The sequence below is a fragment of the Salvelinus fontinalis genome, chromosome 21 (genome assembly GCF_029448725.1).
Source record: "Salvelinus fontinalis isolate EN_2023a chromosome 21, ASM2944872v1, whole genome shotgun sequence".
NCBI lineage: Eukaryota > Metazoa > Chordata > Actinopteri > Salmoniformes > Salmonidae > Salvelinus > Salvelinus fontinalis.
In genome coordinates, this window is record NC_074685.1 from 36,410,031 (window position 1) to 36,437,638 (window position 27,608).

Sequence of the window (27,608 nt, forward strand, 5' to 3'; positions counted from 1 at the left end):
AGGCAAATACATTCAAGAGGATACACCTTTTCCCAAACACAAAGTGGCTAAACTCTGGTGCCCAAACACTAGACATGGCCTGGAGCTGTTGTTAGAGGACAGACTAGGGTCCCCGAGCCACATCATAATTCACACGGGCACAAATGACTTGAGGGCCCAGCAGGAAATTGATGCAAACGCACTCAAGGGAGTGATTGAAAAAGTTTCTTCCACTTTCCCCAATGCACAAGTGGACAATCTCCACCCTGCTACCACGAAAATACTTTCACCCTGCCACCATACAGCGAGTGAACGTAAACATTTTGCGAGACTGCCTCAACACCTAATGTTACCTGGCCCAACACTCTACCCTTGACTTGAACAGCCTTTACGACCAAGTCCACCTCTACAAAGCAGGAATCCCAACTTTTGCCAGGACACTGAAGGAAGTCACCCTCAACCCTAGCCCCAGCACCTCACACAGGAGCAACAGAGCAACGGACACCCCGCCCAAACCAGCGAGACACCCTGCCAGACCCCCTCCTGAAGGACTTGCATCGAGAGAACCCACGCCAAGAGGACCTACACCCAGACCCCAGCATCACCAGCCACATCCAAAACCAGCTACGACCACCCCAAGCAAACCCTAGCCACACCCTATATAAGCCCCCCATATCAGACCAATGCCCCTTCTGCCCACCCCATGACCCCCGCCCCTGCGGCAAGACCTCAATATGACACCAGAACATATGCCCAGGCCGAAAGCAGAGCAACAGGCCCAACCCCCACTATTACTTCCGCCCAAGCCCCATCCTGTGACCTAAGATGCTCAACACAATCTGCTCACACCTACTGTGGGACCTAATAAATGGGACAAACTGAAAGCATGTTAATCCTACCAATGGGGCATTAAAAACTGTAATGTCTTATGTTTCACTGTCGTGGCTGATCGACGACATTAAGAACATACAGCTGGCGGGTTATACACTCTATCGGCAGGACAGAACAGCAGCCTCTGGTAAGACACGGGGCGGGGGTCTATGCATTTATGTAAACAACAGCTGGTGCATGATATCTAAGGAAGTCTCGAGGTTTTGTTCGCCTGAGGTAGAGGATCTCATGATAAGCTGTAGACCACACTATCTACCCAGAGAGTTTTAATTTGTATTTTTCGTAGCTTTCTACATACCACCACAGACTGATGCTGGCACTAAAACCACACTCAATGAGATGTATACCGCCATAAGCAAACAGGAAAACACTCATCCAGAGGCTTCGCTCCTAGTGGCCGGGGACTTTAATGCAGGGGAACAGCATGTTAAATGTGCATCCAGAGGGAAAACAATTCTTGACCACCATTACACCACACACAGAGATGCGTACAAAGCTCTCCCTCTCCCTCCATTTGGCAAATCTGACCATAATTCTATCCTCCTGATTCCTGCTTTCAAGCTAAAATTAAATCAGGAAGCACCAGTGACTCGGTCTATAAAAAAGTGGTCAGATGACGCAGATGCTAAACTACAGGACTGTTTTGCTTGCACAGACTGGAATATGTTCCCGGGATTCTTCCGATGGCATTGAGGAGTACGCCACATCAGTCACTTGTTTTATCAATAAGTGCATCGAGGACATCGTCCCCACAGTCACTGTACGTACATACCCCAACCAGAAACCATGGATTACAGGCAACATTAGCACTGAACTAAAGGGTAGAGATACAGCTTTCAAGGAGAGGGACTCTAACCCGGAAGCTTATAAGAAATACCGCTATGCCCTCCAACGAACCATCAAACACGCAAAGCATCAATACAGGACTAAGATTGAAACGTACTACACCGGCTCCAAAGCTCGTTGGATGTATCAGGGCCTGCAAACTATTACAGACTACACAGCACAGCCGAGAGCTGCCCAGAGACACAAGCTTACCAGATGAGCTAAATTACTTCTATGCTCGCTTCGAGGCAAGTAACACTGAAACATACATGGGAGCATCGACTGTGTGATCACGCTCTCCGCAGCCGATGTGAGTAAGACCTTTAAACAGGTCAACATTCACAAGGCCGCAGGGCCAGACGGATTACCAGGATGTGTACGCCGAGCATTCGCTGACCAACTGGCAAGTGTCTTCACTGACATTTTCAACACTCTCCCTGTCTGAGTCTGTAATACCAACATGTTTCAAGCAGACCACCATAGTCCCTGTTCCCAAGAACACTAAGGTCATGTCTGTAGCCATGAAATGCTTTGAAAGGCTGGTCATGACTCACATCAACACCATTATCCCAGAAACTCTAGACCCACTCCAATTTGCATACCGCACCAACAGATCCACAGATGACGCACTCCACACTGCATTTTCACACCTGGACAAAAGGAACACCTATGTGCGAATGCTATTCATTGACTACAGGTCAGCGTTCAACACCATAGTGTCCTCAAAGCTCATCGCTAAGCTAAGGACCCTGGGACTAAACACCTCCCTCTGAAAATGGATCCTGGAATCCTGACGGGCCGCCTGCAGGTGGTAAGGGTAGGTAACAACAGATCCACCATGCTGAACATCAACACAGGGGCCCCTCAGGGGTGCATGCTCAGTACCCTCCTGCACTCCCTGTTCACTCATGACTGCACGGCCAGGCACGACTCCAACACCATCATTTAGTTTGCTGATGACACAACAGTGGTAGGCCTGATCACTGATAATGATGAGACAGTCTATAGGGAGGAGGTCAGAGATCTGACTGAGTGGTGCAAGGACAACAACTTCTCCCTCAACGTGATCAAGACAAAGGAGATGATTGTGGACTACAGGCAAATGAGGACCGGACACGCCCCCATTCTCATTGGCAGGGCTGTAGAGGAGCAGGTTGAGAGCTTTAAGTTTCTTAGTGTCCACATCACCAACAAACTAACATGGTCCAAGCACACCAAGACAGTCGTGAAGAGGGCATGACAAAACCTTTTCCCCCTCAGGAGACTGAAAAGATTTGGCATGGGTCCTCAGATAAACAAAAGGTTTTACAGCTGCACCATCAAGAGCATCCTGACTGGTTGCATCACTGCTTGGTATGGCAACTGCTCGACCTCCGACCGCAAGGGACTACAGAGGGTAGTGCATATGGCCCAGTACATCCCTGCGACCAAGGTTCCTGCCATCCAGGATCTCTATACCAGGCGGTGTCAGAGGAAAGCCCTACAAATTGTCAAAGACTCCAGCCATCCTAGTAATAGACTGCATCCGCACGGCAAGCAGTACCGGAGTGCCAAGTCTAGGTCCAAGAGGCTCCTAAATAGCTTCTACCCCCAAAGCCATAAGACTCCTGAACATCTAATGAAATGGCAACCCAGACTATTTGTATTCCCCCCTACCCCCCTTCTGGAACACTGCTGCTACTCTCTAATATTAGCTATGCATAGTCACTTTAAAAACTCTACCTACAAGTACATATTACCTCAATACCGGTGCCCTCGCAGATTGACTCTATACCAGTATTCCCTGTATATATCCCCGCTATTGTTATTTACTGCTGCTCTTTGATCATTTGTTATTCTTATCTCTTACTTTATTTTGTTAGTATTTTCTTAAAACTGCATTGTTGGTTAAGGGCGTGTAAGTAAGCTGTTGTATTCAGCGCATGTGACAAATACAATTTGATTTGATTTTGATCCCCCCCACATGCCCCCCTTGACACAACTACGAAAACACAAACAACAAAAACGGTTCACAACTCCTGCAGCTCTGTCGGACACTGGGTATGTGCATAGTCAATGGTAGGCTTCGAGGGGACTCCTATGGTAGGTACACATATAGCTCATCTCTTGGCAGTAGTATGGTAGACTACTTTATCCCTGACCTCAACTCAGCGTCTCTTAAAGCGTTCACAATCAGTCCACTGACACCCCTATCAGATCACAGCAAATCACGTTCTACTTGAACAGAGCTATCCTCAATCATGAGGTATCAAAGCCAAAGGAACTGAATAATATTAAGAAATGCTTTAGATGGAAGGAAAACAGTGTGGAAATCTACCAAAAAAACTAGGAGGCAACAACAGACAATTTCTAAACAATTTCCTGGACAAAAGTTTTAACTGTAATAGTGAAGTTGTAAACTTGGCAGTAGAAAACCTAAACAGCATATTTGACCTCTCAGATTCCCTATCAAATCCCAAAATTTCAAGCAGACAACCTAAGAAAATCAACAACAATGACAAATGGTTTGATGAAGAATGCAAAATCCTAAGAAAGAAATTGAGAAACCTATCCAACCAAAAAGATGGCACCAACAGAGAGAGCGCTGCCTCACTTCTAGCCTTTAGGATACTTTGCAGTATTTAGTTTTTTTTATAGATTATTTCTTACATTGTTAGCCCAGAAAATCTTAAGTGTTATTATATTCAGCCGGGAAGAAGTATTGTATATCAGCGTGACGTCAACTTACCAGCACTACAACCAGGAATTCGACTTTCCCGAAGAAGATCCTTTGTCCGAACCACCTAGGACATTTGACCTGATTCCAGAAGCTGACCCAAAACAACGCCGCCAGAGAAGAAGTAGATGCAGCGGTCTTCCGGTCAGACTTCGGATGCGCCGAACACCACCCACCTCTTCCGAGTATATTACTCGTTACTGTCCAGTCTCTAGATAACAAGGTAGACGAAATTAGGACAAAGGTTGCTTTCCAGAGAGACAAAATGGATTGTAACATACTCTATTTCACGGAAACATGGCTCTCTCGGTATATTCTGTCGGAGTCGGTACAGCCACCTGGATTCTTTGTGCGTCACGCCGACAGGAATAATCATCTCTCGGGAAGAAGGATGGGGGTGTATGTTTCATGATTTAACGCCTCATGGTGTAATTGTAACAACATACAGGAACTCAAGTCCTTTTGTTCACCTGACATAGAATTCCTCACAATCAAATGCCGACCATATTATCTCCCAAGGGAATTCTCCTCGGTTATTGTCACAGCCGTGTATATCCCCCCTCAAGCTGATACCATGCCCTCAAGGAACTTCACTGGACTTATGCAAACCTGGAAACCATATATCCTGAGGCTGCATTTATTGTAGTTGGGGATTTTAACAAAGCAAATAGGAAAACAAGGCTACCTAAATTCTGTCAGCATATTGACTTTAGCACTCGTGCTGGTAAAACACTGGATCACTGCTACTCTAACTTCCGCGATGCATACAAGGCCTTCTCCCGCCCTCCTTTTGGAAAATCTAACCACGATTCCACTTTGCTTCTCCCTTCCTATAGGCAGAAACTCAAACTGGATGCTATTCAACACTGGTCTGACCAATCGGAATCCACGCTTCAAGATTGTTTTGATCAAACGGACTGGGACATGTTCCGGGTAGCCTCAGAGAATTATATCGAAGTATACGCTGAATCGGTGAGTGAGTTTATAAGGAAGTGTATTGGAAATGTTGTACCTACTGTGACTATTAAAACATACCTTAACCAGAAACCGTTGATAGATGGCGGCATTCACACAAAACTGAAAGAGCAAACCATCGCATTTAAACATGGAAAGGTAACTGGGAATATGTCTGAATACAAATAGTTATTCCCTCCGAAAGGCAATCAAACAAGTGAAATGTCAGTATAGAAACAAAGTGGAGTCGCAATTCAATGGCCCAGACATGAGACGTATTTGGCATGTCCTACAGAGAATCATGGACTACAAAAGGAAAACCAGCCACATCACGGACACCAACGTCTTGGTTCGAGACAAACTAAACACATTCTTTGCCCACTTTGAGGATAATACAGTGCCACAGACGCGGCTGGCTACCATGGTCTGTAGGCTCTCCTTCTCCGTAGCAGACATGTTAACCCTCACAAGGCTGCAGCCCAGACGGCATCCCTAGTCGTGTCTTCAAAGCATGCGCAGACCAGCTGGCTGGTATGTTTACGTACATATTCAATCTCTCCCTATACCAGTCTGCTGTTCCCACATGCTTCAAGATGGCCAGCATTGTTCCTGTACCCAAGAAGGAAAAGGTAACAACTAAATGACTACCGCCCCGTAGCACTCACTTCTGTCATCATGAAGTGCTTTGAGAGACTAGGCAAGGATCATATCACCTCCAACTTACATTTCACCCTCCACCCACTTCAATTTGCTTACACCCCCAAAGACGATGCAATCGCCATCACACTGCACACTGCCCTATCCCACCTGGACAAGAGGAATACCTATGTAAGAATGCTGTTCATTGACTTTTGCTTAGCATTCAACACCACAGTACCCTCCAAACTCATCATTACGCTTGAGGCCCTGGGTCTCGACCCCGCCCTGTGCAATTGCGTCCTGGACTTCCTGACGGGCCGCCCCAAGGTGGTAAAGGTAGGAAACAACATCTCCACTTCACTGATCTTCAACACTGGGGCTGTACAATGGTGAATGCATGGCCAACTCAATCATCAAGTTTTCAGACGACACAACAGTAGTAGGCTTGATTACAAACAACGACGAGACAGCCTACAGAGAGGAGGTGAGGGCACTCGGAGTGTGGTGTCAGGAAAACAACCTCTCACTCAATGTAAACAACACAAAGGAGATGATCGTGGACTTCAGGAAACAGCAGAGGGAGCACCCCCCTATCCACATCAACAGGACAGCAGTGGAGAAGGTGGAAAGTTTTAAGTTTCTCGGGGTACACATCACGGAAAAACTTAAATGGTCCACCCACACAGATAGTGTGGTGAACCTCAGGAGGCTGAAAAAATTTGGCTTTACACCTAAACCCTCAAAAACCTTTACCGATTCACAATTGAGAGCATCCTGTCGGGCTGTATAACCGCCTGGTACGGCAACTGCACCGCCCACAACCGCAAGGTTCTCCAGAGGGTGGTGCGGTCAGCAAAACGCATCACCGGGGGTAAACTACCTGGCCTCCAGGACACCTACAGCACCAATGTCAGTGAGGCCAAAAGATCATCAAGGACAACTTTCTAGGCAGAGATGCAAAGAAAAAGCCATATCTCAGACTTGCCAAAAAAATAAAAGATTAAGATGGGGAAAAAAACACAAAAAACCTAGAAGGCCAGCATCCCGGAGTCACCTCTTCACTGTTGACATTGAGACTGATGTTTTGCGGGTACTATTTAATGAAGCTGCCAGTTGAGGACTTGTGAGGCATCTGTTTCTCAAACCAGATACTCTAATGTACTTGTTCTCTTGCTCAGTTGTGCACCGGGGCATCGCACTCCTCTTTCTATTCTGGTTTGAGCCAGTTTGCACTGTTCTGTGAAGGGAATAGTACACAGCGTTGTACGAGATATTCAGTTTCTTGGAAATTTCTCACATGGAATAGCCTTCATTTCTCAGAACAAGAATAGACTGTCGAGTTTCAGAAGAAAGTACTTTGTTTCTAGCCATTTTGAGCCTGTAATCGAACCCACAAATGCTGATGCTCCAGATACTCAACTAGTCTAAAGAAGGCCAGTTTTATTGCTTCTTTAATCAGACAACAGTTTTCAGCTGTGCTAACATAATTTCAAAAGGGTTTGCTAATGATCAATTAGCCTTTTAAAATGATAAACTTGGATTAGCTAACAGAGTGTGCCATTGGAACACAGGAGTGATGGTTGCTGATAATGGGCCTCTGTACACCTATGTAGATATTCCATAAAAAAAATCTGCCTCCTCCAGGTACAATCGTCATTTACAACATTAACAATGTCTACACTGTATTTCTGATCAATCTGATGTTATTTAATGGACAATAAATGTGCTTTTCTTTCAAAAACAAGGACATTTCTAAGTGACCCCAAAGTTTTGAACGGTAGTGTACTTAGCTAGTGAATGCAGTTTAGCCTACTGAAACACCCGGCTCAAAACAGATGCTATGTTACCTAGCTGGCTATGGCTATCCAACACGGGAACTCTTCCAGGTCAAGGTAAGCTTTTGGTTTGATTAATTTATTGCCACCAGGGCCTACTGGTGTAACTGCTAAACTGCTTGCTAACTGTACACTGTAATGCATGATTGTAGTGGGTTTACTAATGCGTTAGTTCTAGTAGCTATGCTGACTTGACGTTAGCTAATATAGTGACAACTATGTAGGCTGTGTGTAAGGGTTAGCGGTTAGCGGTCACAACTAGTCTAAAGGCCAGTTTTATTGCTTCTTTAATCAGGACAACAGTTTTCAGCTGTGCTAACATAATTACAAAAGGGTTTTCTAATGATAAATTAGGCTTTTAAAATGATAAACTTGGATTAGCTAACACAACATGCCATTGGAACACAGGAGTGATGTTGATGATAATGGGCCTCTGTATGCCTATGTAGACATTCCATAAAATATCTGCCATTTCCAGCTACAATAGTCATTTACAACATTAACAATGTCTACTCTCTATTTCCGATCAATTTGATGTCATTATTGGACAAAAAATTAGCTTTTCTTTCAAAAACAAGGATATTTGTAAGTGACCCCAAACTTTGATCAGAAGTGTATTTACTGTATTTTATATACCATCTATTGCATCATGCCTATGCCGCTCTGTCATTGCTTATCCATATATTTATATGTATATATTCTTATTCCATTATTTTACTTAGATTTGTGTGTACTCGGTAGTTGTTGTGGAATTGTTAGATTACATGTTAGATATTGCTGCACTGTCGGAACTAGAAGCACAAGCATTTCGCTACACTCGCAATAACATCTGCATGTAACCAATACAATTTGATATGATTTGACATAGAGACCCATAAAACCTGAGCCTAGGCCTTCACTATTGTGAACTACTAAAACAATACAGAAATACACCATGGAAAAAGAAGGAACAGCACGTCAGAAATCAGGTCAATGTAATGGAAGAATCCATAGAATCTAAACACTTCTGGGAAAATTTGAAAACTCTAAACAAACAACACGAATAGTTATTTATCCAAATGTATGGATAAACCACATCATGATCAAATACAAGACTTAGAATCAACTATTAAAAACTACCAGAACCCACTTGATTCTCCAATTTCATTGAATGAACTGCAGGACAAAATATAAACCCTTCAACCCAAAGAGGCCTGTGGGGTTTATTTTTTTATTTATTTTTTATTTTACCGTTATTTTACCAGGTAAGTTGACTGAGAACACGTTCTCATTTGCAGCAACGACCTGGGGAATAGTTACAGGGGAGAGGAGGGGGATGAATGAGCCAATTGTAAACTGGGGATTATTAGGTGTTCATGATGGTTTGAGAGCGAGATTGGGAATTTAGCCAGGACACCGGGGTTAACACCCCTACTCTTACGATAAGTGCCATGGGATCTTTAATGACCTCAGAGAGTCAGGACACCCGTTTAACGTCCCATCCAAAAGACGGCACCCTACACAGGGCAGTGTCCCCAATCACTGCCCTGGGGCATTGGGATATTTTTTAGACCAGAGGAAAGAGTGCCTCCTACTGGCCCTCCAACACCACTTCCAGCAGCATCTGGTCTCCCATCCAGGGACTGACCAGGACCAACCCTGCTTAGCTTCAGAAGCAAGCCAGCAGTGGTATGCAGGGTGGTATGCTGCTGGCTGATGGTATCCTAAATTAAATTATAAAATAAGCAGACCACAAATTCTAATTGGCTATAACATCATCCTCAGCTCTGGTATCTTCCCCAATATTTGGAACCAAGAACTGATCACCCCAATCCACAAAAGTGGAAACAAATTGGCATTTTAACAAATTACTGTACGACAGACCACGTTTTCATCTTGCACATCCGAATTGACAAACAAACAAACCAAAACAAAGGCAAAGTCTTCTTGTCACGGCTCTCGTCGTAATGAGGATCGGACCAAAGCGCAGCGTGGTAAGTGTTCATGATTTTATTTGATCACAAAACACTCGAACAAAATAAACAAGAGGGAAAAACGAAACAGTTTTGTAAGGTGCATAAACTATACAGAAAACAACTACCCACAAAACACAGGTGTTAAAAAGGCTGCCTAAGTATCGTTGTCTCTGATTGGGAATCATAGACAGCTATCCCTGATTGAGAACCATACCCGGCCAAAACATAGAAACAGAAAACATAGAAATAAAGAAACTAGAATGCATACCCTAGTCACACCCTGGCCTACCCAAAATAGAGAATAAAAGCCTCTCTATGGCCAGGGCGTGACACTTCACATGCTTTGTTGATTTAAAAAAAGCTTTCAACTCAATTTGGCATGAGGGTCTGCTATACAAATTGATGGAAAGTGGTATTGGGGGAAATCATACGACATTATAAAATCCATGTACACAAATAACAAGTGTGCAGTTAAAATTGGCAAAAAACACACATTTCTTTCCACAGGGCCGGGGGGGGGGGGACACAGGGATGCAGCTTAAGCCCCACCCTCTTCAACATATATATCAAAGAATTGGCGAGGGCACTAGAACAGTCTGCAGCACCCAGCCTCACCCTACTAGAATCTAAAGTCAAATGTCTTCTGTTTGCTGATGATCTGTTGCTTCTGTCCCCAACCAAAGAATGCAGCATCTAGATCTTCGGCACAGTTTCTGTCAGACCTGACAGTAAATCTCATTAAGACAAAAATAATGGCATTCCAAAAAAGGTCCAGTTGCCAGGACCACGAATACAAATTCCATCTAGACACCGTTGCCCTAGAACACACAAAAAAAAACGATACCTATGTCGGCCTAAACATCAGCGCCACAGGTAACTTCCACAAAGCTGTGAACGATCTGAAAGACAAGGCAAGAAGGGCCTTCTATACCATCAAAAGGAACATAAAATTTGACAAAAATACTTGAATCAGTTATAGAACCCATTGCCCTTTATTGTTGAGAGGTCTGGGGTCCACTCACCAACCAAGATTTTACAAAATGAGACAAACACCAAATTGAGACTACGAAAATATCCTCCATGTACAACGTAAAACACCAAATAATGCATGCAGAGTAGAATTAGGCCGATACCCGCTAATTATAAAAATCCAGATTTTTTTTTAACCAAAAGCCATCACCTACAGAGAAATGAACCTGGAGATTTTTTTTAAATCCAAGTGCAATTTTTGGGCAGAAATGCCTTCTCGAACATGTGAACTTTCATGTGCCTTAATAACAAACTTGTATGCCATCTGTAAATTGTTAAATTACGAGCCTAGTTGGTTTATCCACAGAAAAAGGAAGAAATCTTCCCGCTAGCCATGATTGGCTGAGGTAATGAGTGGGCTGGACATGCCGAGAGATGAGTTTGGATTGGTCAGCCATATAGCACACTTCTGTCTATTTGAGCTGGTCAGTATGTGTTGGTAATCCTGTGAAAACGCAGCTTTTTTGAATGAATCGCGTAGTAAAACTGTGTTGCTCTCCACTTTCTGGAAGTGGAAAGTGAGGTTACAATTTTATCAACTTTCAAAGTAGAATTACTTTCCCACTGTTCCTCAAATGCAGTGTATGATATAACCATTTTGTAGCTCTGTGTCTCTGCTTTTATCCAATGTAAAAAAACACCACTTCAAATGTTACTACATAAGACCGAATCAAGACGGTCGGTCACATATTTCCCTCAGATTACACAGACCCACAAAAGAATTTGAAAACAAATCCAATTTTGATAAACTGCCATATCTATTGGGTGAAATACCACACTGTGCAATCACAGCAGCAAGATTTACTGTTCTTTTTTTCCACTTGTGTTTATTATCTATTTCACTTGCTTTGTAAACATATGTTTCCCATGCCAATAAAGCCCCTTAAATTGAATTGAATTATATAGAGAGAGAGTTTGTATACCTACAGGGTCCAACATTCAAAATTCAATAGCGAAATGATCCTTGGTATATTAAAACAATTCCTTATGTTAGCTTACTAGAAACCCATCCCTGGGCCATTAGACTTTAGGGGGATACAATGCGCATTTCTTCAGTAAAAAGACAGGTGCTGCTGATAATACTGACATCGTTGTCAAGGCACAGGCAAAGGACAAAGTGACTTCAGAAAGTATTCACAGTATTCTTTGTTGCTGCTGCAGATACGGAACCCCACCGGGCCTTCACGACTGACTGCCGACGTTATCTGCCCGAGGGATTTATCCAACCGGCACCTCCGTCCCGGCGTTACCTGAACGCTCATCTGAGGCCCGCTAATCGTTAGCTGTCTTATCGGCTGCTATCTGAACAAAACCCCACTACACGGAACCTACCGACGGAAACGCACGAGGTATCTACAAACAGACCTCCATCCTATGCTGCTACCGATAGCCATATACCCGGCCAGCTATCTGGATCGCCACGACCCCAACCAACCTCTACTCACTGGACCCTTATTGATCACTCGATTAAGCTTGCCTCTCCTTAATGTAAATATGCCTTGTCCATTGCAGTTCTGGTTAGTGTTTATTGGCTTATTTCACTGTAGAGATTCTAGCCCTGCTCTCTATACCATATCCAACCCTGCAGTTCCACCACCCACATATGCGATGACATCACCTGGTTTCAATGATGTTTCTAGAGACAAGATCTCTCTCATCATCACTCAATACCTAGGTTTACCTCCACTGTATTCACATCCTACCATACCTTTGTCTGTACATTATTCCTTTAAACTATTTTATCGCCCCCAGAAACTTCCTTTTACTCTCTGCTCTAGTAGCTCTAGGCGACCAATTCTCATAGCTTTTAGCCGTACCATTATCCTACTTCTCCTCTGTTCCTCTGGTGATGTAGAGGTGAATCCAGGCCCTGCAGTACCTGGCTCCACTCCTATTCCCCAGGCGCTCTCTTTTGATGACTTCTGTAACCGTAATAGCCTTGGCTTCATGCATGTTAACATTAGGAGCCTCCTCCCTAAGTTTGTTTTGTTCACTGCTTTAGCACACTCTACCTACCCGGATGTTTTAGCCGTGTCCGAATCCTGGCTTAGAAAGACCACCAAAAATTCAGACATTTTTATCCCCAATTACAATATTTGCAGACAAGATAGAACGGCCAAAGGGGGCGGTGTTGCAATCTACTGCAAAGACTGCCTGCAGAGTTCTGTTATACTATCCAGGTCTGTTCCCAAACAATTTGAACTTCTACTTTTAAAAATCCACCTCTCTAAAAACAAGTCTCTCACCGTTGCCGCCTGCTATAGACCACCCTCTGCCCCCAGCTGTGCTCTGGACACTATATGTGAACTGATTGCCCCCCATCTATCTTCAGAGCTCGTGCTGCTAGGCGACCTAAATTTGAACATGCTCAACACCCCAGCCACCCTACAATCTAAGCTTGATGCCCTCAATCTCACACAAATTATTAATGAACCTACCAGGTACCACCCCAATTCCGTAAACACGGGTACCCTCATAGATATCATCCTAACAAACTTGCCCTCCAAATACACCTCTGCTGTTTTTAACCAAGATCTCAGCGATCACTGCCTCATTGCCTGCATCCGTAATGGGTCAGCGGTCAAACAACCTCCACTCATCACTGTCAAACGCTCCCTGAAACACTTCAGCGAGCAGGCCTTCCTAATTGACCTGGCCGGGGTATCCTGGAAGGATATTGATCTCATCCCGTCAGTAGAGGATGCCTGGTCATTTTTTTTAAATGCCTTCCTCACCATCTTGAATAAGCATGCCCCATTCAAGAAATTTAGAACCAGGAACAGATATAGCCCTTGGTTCTCTCCTGACCTGACTGCCCTTAACCAACAGAAAAACATCCTATGGCGTTCTGCATTAGCATCGAACAGCCCCCGTGATATGCAACTTTTCAGGGAAGCCAGAAACCAATATACACAGGCAGTTAGAACAGCCAAGGCTAGCTTTTTCAAGCAGAAATTTGCTTCCTGCAACACAAATTCAAAAAAGTTCTGGGACACCGTAAAGTCCATGGAGAATAAGAACACCTCCTCCCAGCTTCCAACCGCCCTGAAGATAGGAAACACTGTCACCACCGACAAATCCACTATAATTGAGAATTTCAATAAGCATTTTTCTACGGCTGGCCATGCTTTCCACCTGGCTACCCCTACCCCGGACAACAGCACTGCCCTCCCCTCTGCTACTCGCCCAAGCCTTCCCCATTTCTCTTTCTCCCAAATACAGTCAGCTGATGTTCTTAATGAGCTGCAAAATCTGGACCCTTACAAATCAGCCGGGCTAGATAATCTGGACCCTTTCTTTCTAAAACTATCTGCTGAAATTGTTGCCACCCCTATTACTAGCCTCTTCAACTTCTCTTTCGTGTCGTCTGAGATCCCCAAAGATTGGAAAGCAGCTGCGGTTATTCCCCTCTTCAAAGGGGGGGACACCCTTGACCCTAACTGCTACAGACCTATATCTATCCTACCCTGCCTTTCTAAGGTCTTCGAAAGCCAAGTCAACAAACAGATTACCGACCATTTCGAATCACACCACACCTTCTCCGCTATGCAATCTGGTTTCAGAGCTGGTCATGGGTGCACCTCAGCCACGCTCAAGGTCATAAACGATATCGTAACCGCCATCGATAGGAAACAATACTGTGCAGCCGTATTCATTGACCTGGCCAAGGCTTTTGACTCTGTCAATCACCACATCCTCATTGGCAGACTCGACAGCCTTGGTTTCTCTAATGATTGCCTCGCCTGGTTCACCAACTACTTCTCTGATAGAGTTCAGTGTGTCAAATCGGAGGGTCTGTTGTCCGGGCCTCTGGCAGTCTCTATGGGGGTGCCACAGGGTTCAATTCTTGGACCGACTCTCTTCTCTGTTTACATCAATGATGTCGCTCTTGCTGCTGGTGATTCTCTGATCCACCTCTACGCAGACGACACTATTCTGTATACTTCTGGCCCTTCTTTTGACACTGTGTTAACAAGCCTCCAGGCGAGCTTCAATGCCATACAACTCTCCTTCCGTGGCCTCCAACTGCTCTTAAATACAAGTAAAACCAAATGCATGCTCTTCAACCGATCGCTGCCTGCTCCTGCCCGCCTGTCCAACATCACTACTTTGGACGGCTCTGACTTAGAATATGTGGACAACTACAAATACCTAGGTGTCTGGTTAGACTGTAAACTCTCCTTCCAGACCCACATCAAACATCTCCAATCCAAAGTCAAATCTAGAATTGGCTTCCTATTCCGCAACAAAGCATCCTTTACTCATGCTGCCAAACATACCCTTGTAAAACTGACCATCCTACCAATCCTCGACTTCGGTGATGTCATTTACAAAATAGCCTCCAAAACCCTACTCAATAAATTGGATGCAGTCTATCACAGTGCCATCCGTTTTGTCACCAAAGCCCCATATACTACCCACCACTGCGACCTGTACACTCTCGTTGGCTGGCCCTCGCTTCATACTCGTCGCCAAACCCACTGGTTCCAGGTCATCTACAAGACCCTGCTAGGTAAAGTCCCCCCTTATCTCAGCTCGCTGGTCACCATAGCAGCACCTACCCGTAGCACGCGCTCCAGCAGGTATATCTCTCTAGTCACCCCCAAAACCAATTCTTCCTTTGGACGCCTCTCCTTCCAGTTCTCTGCTGCCAATGACTGGAACGAACTACAAAAATCTCTGAAACTGGAAACACCTATCTCCCTCACTAGCTTTAAGCACCAGCTGTCAGAGCAGCTCATAGATTACTGCACCTGTACATAACCCATCTACAATTTAGCCCAAACAACTACCTCTTTACCTACTGTATTTATTTATTAATTTATTTTGCTCCTTTGCACCCCATTATTTCTGTCTCTACTTTGCACTTTCTTCCAATGCAAACCAACCATTCCAGTGTTTTTTTTAGTTTTTATTTTACTTGCTGTGTTGTACTCACTTCGACTCCATGGCCTTTTTATATTTTTATTTATTTATACATATATCTGTTTGCCTTCACCTCCCTTATCTCACCTCACTTGCTCACATTGTATATAGACTTATTTTTTTTATTTTTTTCACTGTATTATTGACTATATGTTTGTTTTTACTCCATGTGTAACTATGTGTTGTTGTATGTGTCGAACTGCTTTGCTTTATCTTGGCCAGGTCGCAATTGTAAATGAGAACGTGTTCTCAATTTGCCTACCTGGTTAAATAAAGGTTAAATAAATAAAAAAAAATAAAAAACACCCCTTGACTTTTTCCACATTTTGTTGTGTTACAACTGTGGGATTAAAATTGACTTAATTGTATTTTTTTTGTCAACGATCTATACAAAATACGCTGTAATTGTTACGGCTGTCCTCGCTGACAGAAGGTGTGGACCAAAACGCAGAGTGGTTAGTGTTCATTCTTTTAATGAAAGTGAACAAAACAATACAAAATACAAAAACAACCAACGTGACAAAACCGAAACCGTCCTGTGTGGCCCAAACACTAACACAGGAAACAAACACCCACAAAACCCCAGTGAAACCCTGGCTGCCTTAGTATGACTCTCAATTAGAGACAAACGATACACACCTGTCTCTAATTGAGAATCATACCAGGCCGAACACAAAAACCAACCTAGAAATACAAAACATAGACTGCCCACCCAAAACACACGCCCTGACCAAAAACACATACAAAAACAACATAAAACAGGTCAGGACCGTTACAGAACCCCCCCCTCAAGGTGCGAACGCCGGGCGCACCAGCACAAAGTCCAGGGGAGGGTCTGGGTGGGCAGTTGACCACGGTGGAGGCTCTGGCGGTGGACGAGGTCCCCACCCCACCATAATCAATCCCCGCTTCTTTATCCCCCTCCCAATGACCACCCTCCCACTAACCCCACCTAAATGAAGGGGCAGCACCGGGATAAGGGGCAGCACCGGGATAAGGGGCAGCACCGGGATAAGGGGCAGCACCGGGATAAGGGGCGGCAGGTCCTGGCTGAGGGACTCCGGCAGGTCCTGGATGAGGGACTCCGGCAGGTCCTGGCTGAGGGACTCCGGCAGGTCCTGGCTGAGGGACTCCGGCAGGTCCTGGCTGAGGGACTCCGGCAGGTCCTGGCTGAGGGACTCCGGCAGGTCCTGGCTGAGGGACTCCGGCAGGTCCTGGCTGAGGGACTCCGGCAGGTCCGGGCTGAGGGACTCCGGCAGGTCCGGGCGTAGGGACTCCGGCATGGCCGGGCTGAGGGACTCCGGCAGGTCCGGGCTGAGGGACTCCGGCAGGTCCGGGCTGAGGGACTCCGGCAGGTCCGGGCTGAGGGACTCCGGCAGGTCCGGGCTGAGGGACTCCGGCAGGTCCGGGCTGAGGGACTCCGGCAGGTCCGGGCTGAGTGGCAGCTCCGGACTGTAGGGCAGCTCCGGACTGTAGGGCAGCTCCGGACTGTAGGGCAGCTCCGGACTGTCGGACGTCTCTGGCAGCTCCTGACTGGCGGGCGTCTCTGGCAGCTCCTGACTGGCGGGCGTCTCTGGCAGCTCCTGACTGGCGGGCGTCTCTGGCAGCTCCTGACTGGCGGGCGTCTCTGGCAGCTCCTGACTGGCGGGCGTCTCTGGCAGCTCCTGACTGGCGGGCGTCTCTGGCGGCGCCTGACTGGCGGGCGTCTCTGGCGGCTCCTGACTGACGGACGGCTCTAGCGGCTCCTGACTGACGGACGGCTCTACTGGCTCGGGACAGACGGGCGGCTCTACTGGCTCGTGGCAGACGGATGACTCAGACGGCGCTGGGCAGACAGATGGCTCAGACGGCGCTGGGCAGACAGATGGCTCAGACGGCGCTGGGCAGACAGATGGCTCAGACGGCGCTGGGCAGACAGATGGCTCAGACGGCGCTGGGCAGACGGGCCGTTCAGGCACCGCTGGGCAGACGGCAGACTCTGGCCGGCTGAGACGCACTATAGGCCTGGTGCGTGGTACCGGAACTGGAGGTACCGGGCTGAGGGCACGCACCTCAGGGCGAGTGCGGGGAGAAGGAACAGTGCGTCCAGGGCTCTGGAGACGCACAGGAGGCTTGGTGCGTGGTGCCGGAACTGGAGGCACTGGGCTGGAGACACGCACCATAGGGAGAGTGCGTGGAAGAGGAACAGGGCTCTGGAGATGCACTGGAAGCCTGGTGCGTGGTGTAGGCACTGGTGGTACTGAGCTGGGGTGGGAAGGTGGCGCCGGATATACCGGACCGTGAAGGAGGACACGTGCTCTTGAGCACCGAGCCTCCCCAACCTTACCAGGTTGAATGGACCCCGTAGCCCTGCCAGTGCGGCGAGGTGGAATAGCCCGCACTGGGCTATGCAGGCGAACCGGGGACACCACCTGTAAGGCTGGTGCCATGTACGCCATGCACTCGGCTCGATGCCCAACCTAGCCCTCCCAGTGCGGCAAGGTGGAATAGCCCGCACTGGGCTAAGCACGCGTACTGGGGACACCGTGCGCTTTACCGCATAACACGGTGTCTGACCAGTACGACGCCCTCTTACTCCACGGCAAGCCCGGGGAGTTGGCTCAGGTATCCAACCCGGCTTCGCCACACTCCCCTTTAGCCACCCCCCAAGAAATTTTTGGGTGAGACTCTCGGGTTTCCGTGCTAGCCGCGTACCTTCATAACTCCGGTTCCTCTCTCCGGATGCCTCTGCTCTCCTAACTGCCTCCAGCTGCTCCCATGGGAGGCGATCCCTTCCAGCCAGGATCTCCTCCCATGTGTAGCAACCCTTGCCGTCCAAAACGTCTTCCCATGTCCATTCCTCCTTCTGTCTCTGCTGCTGTCGCTGCCCTTCTCCACTCCGCTTGGTCCTCTTGTGGTGGGTGTTTCTGTTACGGCTGTCCTCGCTGACAGAAGGTGTGGACCAAAACGCAGAGTGGTTAGTGTTCATTCTTTTAATGAAAGTGAACAAAACAATACAAAATACAAAAACAACCAACGTGACAAAACCGAAACCGTCCTGTGTGGCCCAAACACTAACACAGGAAACAAACACCCACAAAACCCCAGTGAAACCCTGGCTGCCTTAGTATGACTCTCAATTAGAGACAAACGATACACACCTGTCTCTAATTGAGAATCATACCAGGCCGAACACAAAAACCAACCTAGAAATACAAAACATAGACTGCCCACCCAAAACACACGCCCTGACCAAAAACACATACAAAAACAACATAAAACAGGTCAGGACCGTTACAGTAATGTAAAAGTGGGGGAAAAAAACATTTGTAAAAAATAAATGAAAAATAAAAGGAATATATTTTGATTAGATAAGTATTCAACCCCATGAGTCAATACAAGTTATTCACCTTCGGCAGTGATTATAGATGTGAGTCTTTCTTTGCATACCTGGATTGTACAATATTTGTATATTATTATTTTTTAAATTCTTCAAGCACTTCGGGTCCCGGGGATCGAGTTTGGGGAACCCTGGCGTAGCCCATGTATCGGATGCTGTCTGGCCAAAAATGATGCATGTCATACTTTTTTTGGCCAGCCAGTATCAGATACATCAGATAACCTCCCGGGTGGAGCAGTGGTCCAGAGTCTCTGGGTTCGCGCCCAGGCTGGGCTGGGTTCGCGCCCAGGCTCTGTCGCAGCCGGCCGCAACCGGGAGGTCCGTGGGGCGACGCACAATTGGCATAGCGTCGTCTGGGTTAGGGAGGGTTTGGCCGGGAGGGATATCCTTGTCTCAGTATGTAAAATGTAATAAAAATGTATGCACTCTACTGTAAGTCGCTCTGGATAAGAGTGTCTGCTAAATGACAAAAAATGTAAAAAGAAATACATATAGTAAGACAGAGGGGCGCTGTTTCGCTTGCTCGGTTGCTTTCTACGTTGAGATATTTTTAACCACTTGCGAATTGAACGAAACTTGGCGGGTGTCCTGTTCGGATGCTGGAATTATTTTGGATGAACGTGCGAAGGTAACCTACTTTCTGAAGTGATTTGTTTGACAATCAGACGAGAACATCATGACTGGTTATGTTTATGGCACATTACAGTTCAATGACATGTCTTTACTATAAATAAATCCCTATTATTTTGAGGTGGGGGGGCTCAGAATGGCCTCTGGCTGGGGCCTTCAAATCACTGCCATACATACTCTAATATACACTGAGTATACCACTGTAAACATTAACACTTGATCTTTCATGTCATTGACTGACCAGATGAATCCAGGTTAAATCTATAATCCCTTATTGATGGCACTTGTCAAATCCACTTCAGTCAGTGTTGATGAAGGGGATGAGGCAGTTTAATAAAGAAGGATTTTTAAGCCTTGAGTTAATTGAGACATGGATTGTGTATGTGTGCCGTTTAGAGGGTGAATGGGCAAGGCAAAACATTTAAGTGCATTTGAACAGGGTATGGTAGTAGCTGCCAAGCGCACTGGTTTGTGTCAACAACTGCAAACCCTGCTGGGTTTTTCCCGCTCAACAGTTTCCCGTGTGTATCAAGAAAAGTCCACCACCAAAAGGACATCAAACCAACTTGACAACTGTGGGAAGCATTGGAGTCAACATGGGCCAGCATCCCTGTGGAACGCTATCTACACCTTGTAGAGTCCATGCCCCGACAAATTGAGGATGTTCTGAGGGCAAAAGTTGGGGTTGCAACTCAATAGGAAGGTGTTCCTAATGTTTGGTAAACTCAGTGTATATTTATTGTAATTTGGGTAACACTGTTTTACAAGGCTACTTCCCTGGCATTTACTTTACATGGTTACTGATTACATGGTCATTACAGAAAAATTACCAAATACAACTATTTATTTGAATTGGGCTGTTGAACAATTATAGCACTGGTAGCACTCACTGAGTGTTTAAAACAAAAACTTCCAGATTGTAATTCCATCCCCAAAAGTCAGATAAATTCCCTATAAATAAGTATAAACAAACCCTGGACACTAATTGTTTTGAGAGTGAAACCATCTGTTCTCACCTATAATCATTCAAAACACAATATAACATATCAAAACACATCCACTCTGTCCTCTCTCATTTGTCTCATAATACATTTCCTCCCACTAGTGCCACCTACAAAAAGAACAAAAAAACGATTCATATATTAATGTAATACAACTCATAAATCATCACTCTACCTGGTGGACTGATTAAAAAACAATCCAGGGATAGGTTGTTGGACTGAGGGAGAAACAGAGGCCTAGCTGCCAGAGTACGAGAAAGAATATGCAGTATATGTCTGTGTGAGACAGAAATGACAACAGTGAAAATAAAATAGATTCAGCTTTTGCATATTGTTTGTTGGCTCATCTTAAGAAAAAAGCAGTTAGTACATGTACACCTACAGTAGTTTCTTTCCTAGTTTAATAATAGAAAAAAATACCCAGGGGGCAAAACTGGTTGCAATGACATCAATATAACCAGATTAGAGTAATCTCATTGCAATAAGGAAATGATGTCCTGTCCAACCCCCCTGGTTGTACTTACTGTAAGGGCATCCATAGGCCTCCAGCCTCAGGCCTATCCTCCCGTTAGGGTTCCAGTCGAGAGGAAGTAACCGTAGGAACCTGGCAAAGACTGGCTGCTGCAGTTTGAACTGCACCACACTGTCTGCATTGCTGTTTCCAGTGAACGCCTGGAGAAACACACAGAGGGCACACATATACAGAGAGGGTTAGGGTTGATGGAGAGTTCATGGAAATGTTGTTGACAGTTAGTTGAACATCTACAAACCGTCTATTTGGGACTCTCCAAATAAAGAGTTACCATATGCACTACCTGATTTACCACTGTATGATATGATTGTTTTTCTTCTTTGGGTCAGAGGAGGTCGGTAGGAAGAGATCTAGGAGGACGGGCAACTTGTAATGGCTGGAATGGAATTCATGGAACTGAGTCAAACATGTGGTTTCCATATGTTTGACGTGTTTGATGCCATTCCATTCCAGCCATTACAATAATTCTGTCCTCCTACAGCTCCTTCCACTTGCCTCCACTGCTTTGACAAACCCACTTTTTTTCATTAAATAAAAATAGATACTCCCACACTGATGAATGCTCCCAATAGCTTTGCCTCCACTTATTACGAAGAGCATGTGGCCACATTGATAAAGTGGGTTCTGAAAGGGGTTTGTTACTGATGAGATTAATAAGAAATGTAATACTGATGCTCTTTCGGTCTCATGTTTGCTGGTAAATACTTAGGTCTACTATTTGAGTAATGAGCGTCGTTAACCTCTCTGATCCTAACTTATGTTTCTAATAAGACATGCACATATTACATAGCAGTATTGTGTTCTATTATTTGTCCTCTCCTCCTGTTCCCTGGCTGTGTCCCAAATGGAATGATATTACCTATTTAGTGTACTACTTTTGACTAGTGCTCTGTATGGGCCCTGGTCAAAAGTAGTGCACTAAATACGGAACATGGTACCATTTGGGACACTGCCCTTGTCTCTCATTAAGATGGATAAATAATGGGTTCATCCCCTAGGAGTTTTCCATCCTACCTTTGAAGAATTCCATCCTACCTTTGAAGTTGACACTCCAGTTAATTGGTGGTTCACACGCTAAAATAAGGGTGAAATACCCAATTAACACTGTTAACGTCCTAACTATCATTGTGAGATAGACAAGAGCCAGGCCAGTAGCTCCCTTTCATGTTGGCTAGGGGAGATGATAAAGTGCATTCAGAAAGTATTCAGACCCCTTGACTTTTTCCACATTTTGTTGCGTTTACAGCCTTAAACTGAAATATCACATTTACATAAGTATTCAGACCCTTTACTCAGTACTTTCTTGAAGCACCTTTGGCAGCAATTACAGCCTCAAGTGTTCTTGGGTATGACGCTACAAGCTTGTCACACCTGTATTTGGTGTGACAAGTTTCTCCCATTCTTCTCTGCAGATCTTCTCAAGCTCTGTCAGGTTGTATGGGGAGCATCGCTGCACAGCTACTTTCAGGTCTTTCCAGAGATGTTCGATCGGGTTCAAGTCCGGGCTCTGGCTGGGCCACGCCAGGACATTCAGAGACCTGTCCCGAAGCCACTCCTGCGGTGTCTTGGCTGTGTGCTTAGTGTCGTTGTCCTGTTCGAAGGTGAACCAGTCTGAGGTCCTGAGCACTCTGGAGAAGGTTTTCATCACTCTATACTTTGCTCCGTTCATCTTTCCCTCGATCCTAACTAGTCTCCCAGTCCCTGACGCAGAAAAACATCTCCACAATATGATGCTGCCACCACAATGCTTCACCTTTTGGATGGTGCCAGGTTTCCTCCAGATGTGACACTTGGCATTCAGGCCAAAGACTTCCATCTTGGTTTTGTGTCGAAAATCTGCGTTTATAATATTACATTTGATGTTTGTCCCACACCGAAATTGACTTTCTTAGTGTTGTTGCATAATTTGGAGGGCTGAGAAGCATCCTCATCCTCTTTGAAGAGAGAGGATGAGCCGTGCTTCTGGTGAAGCAAAGTGTTAAGCCCAACAAATTCCACTGTTTTCCGCTAAGGAAGCTCAGTAAGCTGCATCTCATTTGTGTGTGTGTGTGTGTGTTCCCATAGGTGCGTGCTTATGAGGAAGCTCAGGAAGCTGCATCTCATTTGCTCCGGGAGGGAGGTGTCCCTTTGAAATATGCCTGAGTCAAGGTGCAAATCCCTCCAACGCCTGCTCCCTGTCTGACAAGCCTTCGCTCATAGAAGAGAAAGAAAGAACAACACCCATCCCTTAAACTCCAACGTATTAAGCCCGGTCTGAGGAAAGAAGAAACACATACCAGGACTTGTGACTGGTACTGAGAGTAGACTCCTGCTGTTAATTGGAGTTGAAAAACCCTCTAAGAGGTTCTTAGGATTGATGAGAATATGTGCAGAAATTTGATGCCAAGTACTTAAAAATATGCGTGGTCAAACTGTGAGTACAGAAGAGAACTGTATGCACATATGTTGTGAAATCAGAATTTTCTTATTGACAATCTTTCTAATTTCTCTCTTCCTGGCGTCAGCTAAAATTAACAGAATGTTATTTAGTACCAAAAGCAAGTAACAAGGATGGCAACACACTAAAATGCAGCTATATCCAACAATTCTCTCAGCCAACAGTATAGAGCTAAGCTGGGCTTTTCCTGCCTTCCAGTGATTCATCTATTATTCATTGATAGTGAAAGGACACTTATGAGACTATTTGAGAGTTTGGCTACATGGTGTACTTGGCAGCGTCTGAAATGGCACCCTATTCCTATATGGTGCACTACTTTTGACCATAGTCCATGGGCCCTGGTCTAGCCTCTGCTACAGGCTTTCACCTCACCACAACGTGAGCGAAGCCTAGGAGCAGAGGCTAGCCCTGGTCAAACGGAGCACAAGGGAGCCACAGGGTGCAAAAAACAGATGCAGCCATTTGGTCTTTCCTCAGTGACTCACCCCAATGCTGTCTTGCAGGTTTAAAGGACTACAACCAGTCAAGGTTGCCCACTGACCCTGACACTGTCTTCCAGGTATGATTACCTACAATGTACACTAGTCAAGGTTGCCCACTGAGACTTACCCCGATGCTGTCCTCCTGGCGGTACTGTTTCCAGTTGCGTCCCGTGTCGCTGAACATGAGGAGGAAGGAGGAGACCCAGTCTGAGCTGCCGTAGCGACCCTGCGTGGCCACGGCTGTGATCTCTGTCCGCTCCCCCAGGTCCACCTCCAACCACTGGTACTTATTAGACTCTACAGGAGCCCAGCCTCCGGCACCTGAAGGAGAAACACACAGGGATCCCACATATTATAACTCTTTACATTATAAACTAACTATAAGAAGAGGAACAGACACACACAGACACAAAGGGGCAGTTTCCCGGACAACGTTTAAGCCTAATCTTGGACATTAAAAGCATTTCCAATGGTGATTCTCCATTGAGAATGGGTTTCAGTCCAAGACTAGGCTTAATCTCTGTCTGGGAAACCGGCCTTATGACAGAAGGAACACGCACAGACATAGTTACATATCCAACATCATGTAACTTATTGTTAATGATAGTCTATTGATAGTTTGTTGAGCATCGGGGGCATCTCAAAATAAAGTGTTATCACAAACCCTATAAGAACAGGCATGAACTTTTAGGAGGATAGTGTGATAACGTGTATTTGTTTATGAGTGACCCTGTATAACGTATTACATACCTCAACGGTTCTCAACCTTTTTTGGTCATTTTACCTCATCCACATTTTGCTCTGCTAGAAGTACCCCCTCATGTGCAACTGATCATTAGGCCTATATTCTTATGAGTCTTCCCAAGGACCCCCTGTGAATAGGCCAGGTACCCCGCTGATGGTACCCATCATTATATTTTAACTCTAGGAGAGGAAAAATCCACTTTTGAGTGGAATGTTTGGGAAAGTGTGTTTTTCACCTGTTTGGGATAGGGGGCAGCATTTTCACGTTCGGATGAAAAGCGTGTCCAGAGTAAACCTCCTGCTACTCAGGCCCAGAAGCTAATATACTCATATTATTAGTAGATTTGGATAGGAAACACTCTGAAGTTTCTAAAACTGTTTGAATGATGTCTGTGAGTATAACATAACTCATATGGCAGACGGAAACCTGAGAAATATCCAACCAGGAAGTGGGAAATCTGAGGTTTGTAGTTTTTCAACTCATTGCCTTTCTAATATACAGTGTCTATGGAATCAAATTGCACTTCCTAAGGCTTCCACTAGATGTCAACAGTCTTTAGAACCTTGTTTGACGCTTCTACTCTGAAGGAGGCGAGAATGAGAGCTGTTTCAACCAGATGTCTGGCAGAGTGCCGTGTGCTTGTCATGCGTTTGGCCGTGAGAGCGACCTGCATTCCATTGCATTTCTAAAGATAAAGGAATTCTCCGGTTGGAACATTATTGAAGATTTATGTTAAAAACATCCTAAATATTGATTCTATACATCGTTTGACATGTTTCTACGAACTGTTATATAACTTTTTGGACATTCCGTCTGAACTTTCACTAGCCCGCGCCTCGTGAGTTTGGATTGTGAACTAAACGCGCTAACAAAAAGGAGGTATTTGGACATAAATGATGGACTTTATCGAACAAAACAAATATTTATTGTGGAACTGGGATTCCTGGGAGTGCATTCTGATGAAGATCAACAAAGGTAAGTGAATATTTATAATGCTATTTATTTATTATCCATTATTTTACCAGGTAAGTTGACTGAGAACACATTCTCATTTGCAGCAACGACCTGGGGAATAGTTACAGGGGAGAGGAGGGGGATGAATGAGCCAATTGTAAACTGGGGATTATTAGGTGTTCATGATGGTTTGAGAGCGAGATTGGGAATTTAGCCAGGACACCGGGGTTAACACCCCTACTCTTACGATAAGTGCCATGGGATCTTTAATGACCTCAGAGAGTCAGGACACCCGTTTAACGTCCCATCCGAAAGACAGCACCCTACACAGGGCAATGTCCCCAATCACTGCCCTGGGGCATTGGGATATTATTGTTTTTAGACCAGAGGAAAGAGTGCCTCCTACTGGCCCTCCAACACCACTTCCAGCAGCATCTGGTCTCCCATCCAGGAACTGACCAGAACCAACCCTGCTTAGCTTCAGAAGCAAGCCAGTAGTGGTATGCAGGGTGGTATGCTGCTGGATTTCTGACTTCTGTTGACTCCACAACATGGCGGGTACCTGTATGGCTTTTGTGTCTGAGCGCCGTACTCAGATTATTGCATGGTGTGCTTTTTCCGTAAAGTTTTTTTGAAATCTGACCTAGCGGTTGCATTAAGGAGAAGTATATATTTAATTATGTGCATAACATATGTATCTTTTATCAAAGTTTATGATGAGTATTTCTGTAAATTGATGTGGCTCTCTGAAAATTCGCCGGATGTTTTCGAGGCACAACATTACTGACCATAACGTGCCAATGTAAACTGAGATTTTTGCATATAAATATGAACTTTATCGAACAAAACATAAATGTACTGTGTAACATGAAGTCCTATGAGTGCCATCTGATGAAGATCAACAAAGGTTAGTGATTAATTTTATCTCTATTTCTGCTTTTTGTGACTCCTCTCTTTGGCTGGAAAATGGCTGTATGTGTTTTTGTGACTAGGCTCTGACCTAACATAATCATATGGTGTGATTTCGCTGTAAAGCCTTTTTGAAATCGGACACGATGGGTAGATTAACATGAAGTTAAGATTTAATTTGGTGTATTGCACTTGTGAATGTATGAAAGTTAAATATTTCAAAAAAATATTTTTTAATTTTGCTCTCTGCCTTTTCAGCGGATGTTTGGCTAGCGTAAAAAGTTTTAACATATGGGTGACCTTATAGTTCAAGGGGATGGAATTTCATTTTTTTAAAGAAACAAATGGGCTTTCGACAAACAAACCTGTCAACACAAACAGCATACGATAAGCTTGTGCATACTCTAGTTTGGTAGCAGTCTAGTATCCTATAGTAATGTAGCACATATGACATACACTGAATTAACCAAACATTAGGAACACCTTCCTAATATTAAAATGCACCAATGAGCCTGGCATCTATTACCATACCCCGTTCAATGGCACTGAAACATTTTGCCTTTCCCATTCACCCTCTGAATGGCACACATACACAATCCATGTCTCAATTGTCTCAAGGCTTAAAAATCCTACTTTAATAACCATTTACTGCAGTGGGCTAAATTAGGGTCATAGAGTGTTTCTTGGTAGTCTTAATGAACAAATCTTCTTTAAAACAAAAGTATACACCTCACACACATGGTTGGGCTTAGAAAAGAAGGAGACACTTGTAGCATGTCAGATATAGAGT

The 27,608-nt window shown here is 45.1% G+C and overlaps 1 protein-coding gene across 3 annotated transcripts in view; it reads right to left on the reverse strand.

Moving 5' to 3' along the window:
- LOC129818807 (contactin-associated protein-like 4) overlaps positions 1–27,608 on the reverse strand; it is a 224,462-nt gene that overhangs the window by 133,878 nt on the left and 62,976 nt on the right. For all 3 annotated transcript variants that reach the window (XM_055875058.1, XM_055875057.1, XM_055875059.1), the window contains 2 exons: positions 24,338–24,531; positions 21,284–21,431 (listed from right to left, as the gene is read on the reverse strand). In XM_055875058.1, coding sequence (XP_055731033.1) covers positions 21,284–21,431; positions 24,338–24,531 — 342 coding nt within the window. The remainder of the gene's footprint in view (positions 1–21,283; positions 21,432–24,337; positions 24,532–27,608) is intronic.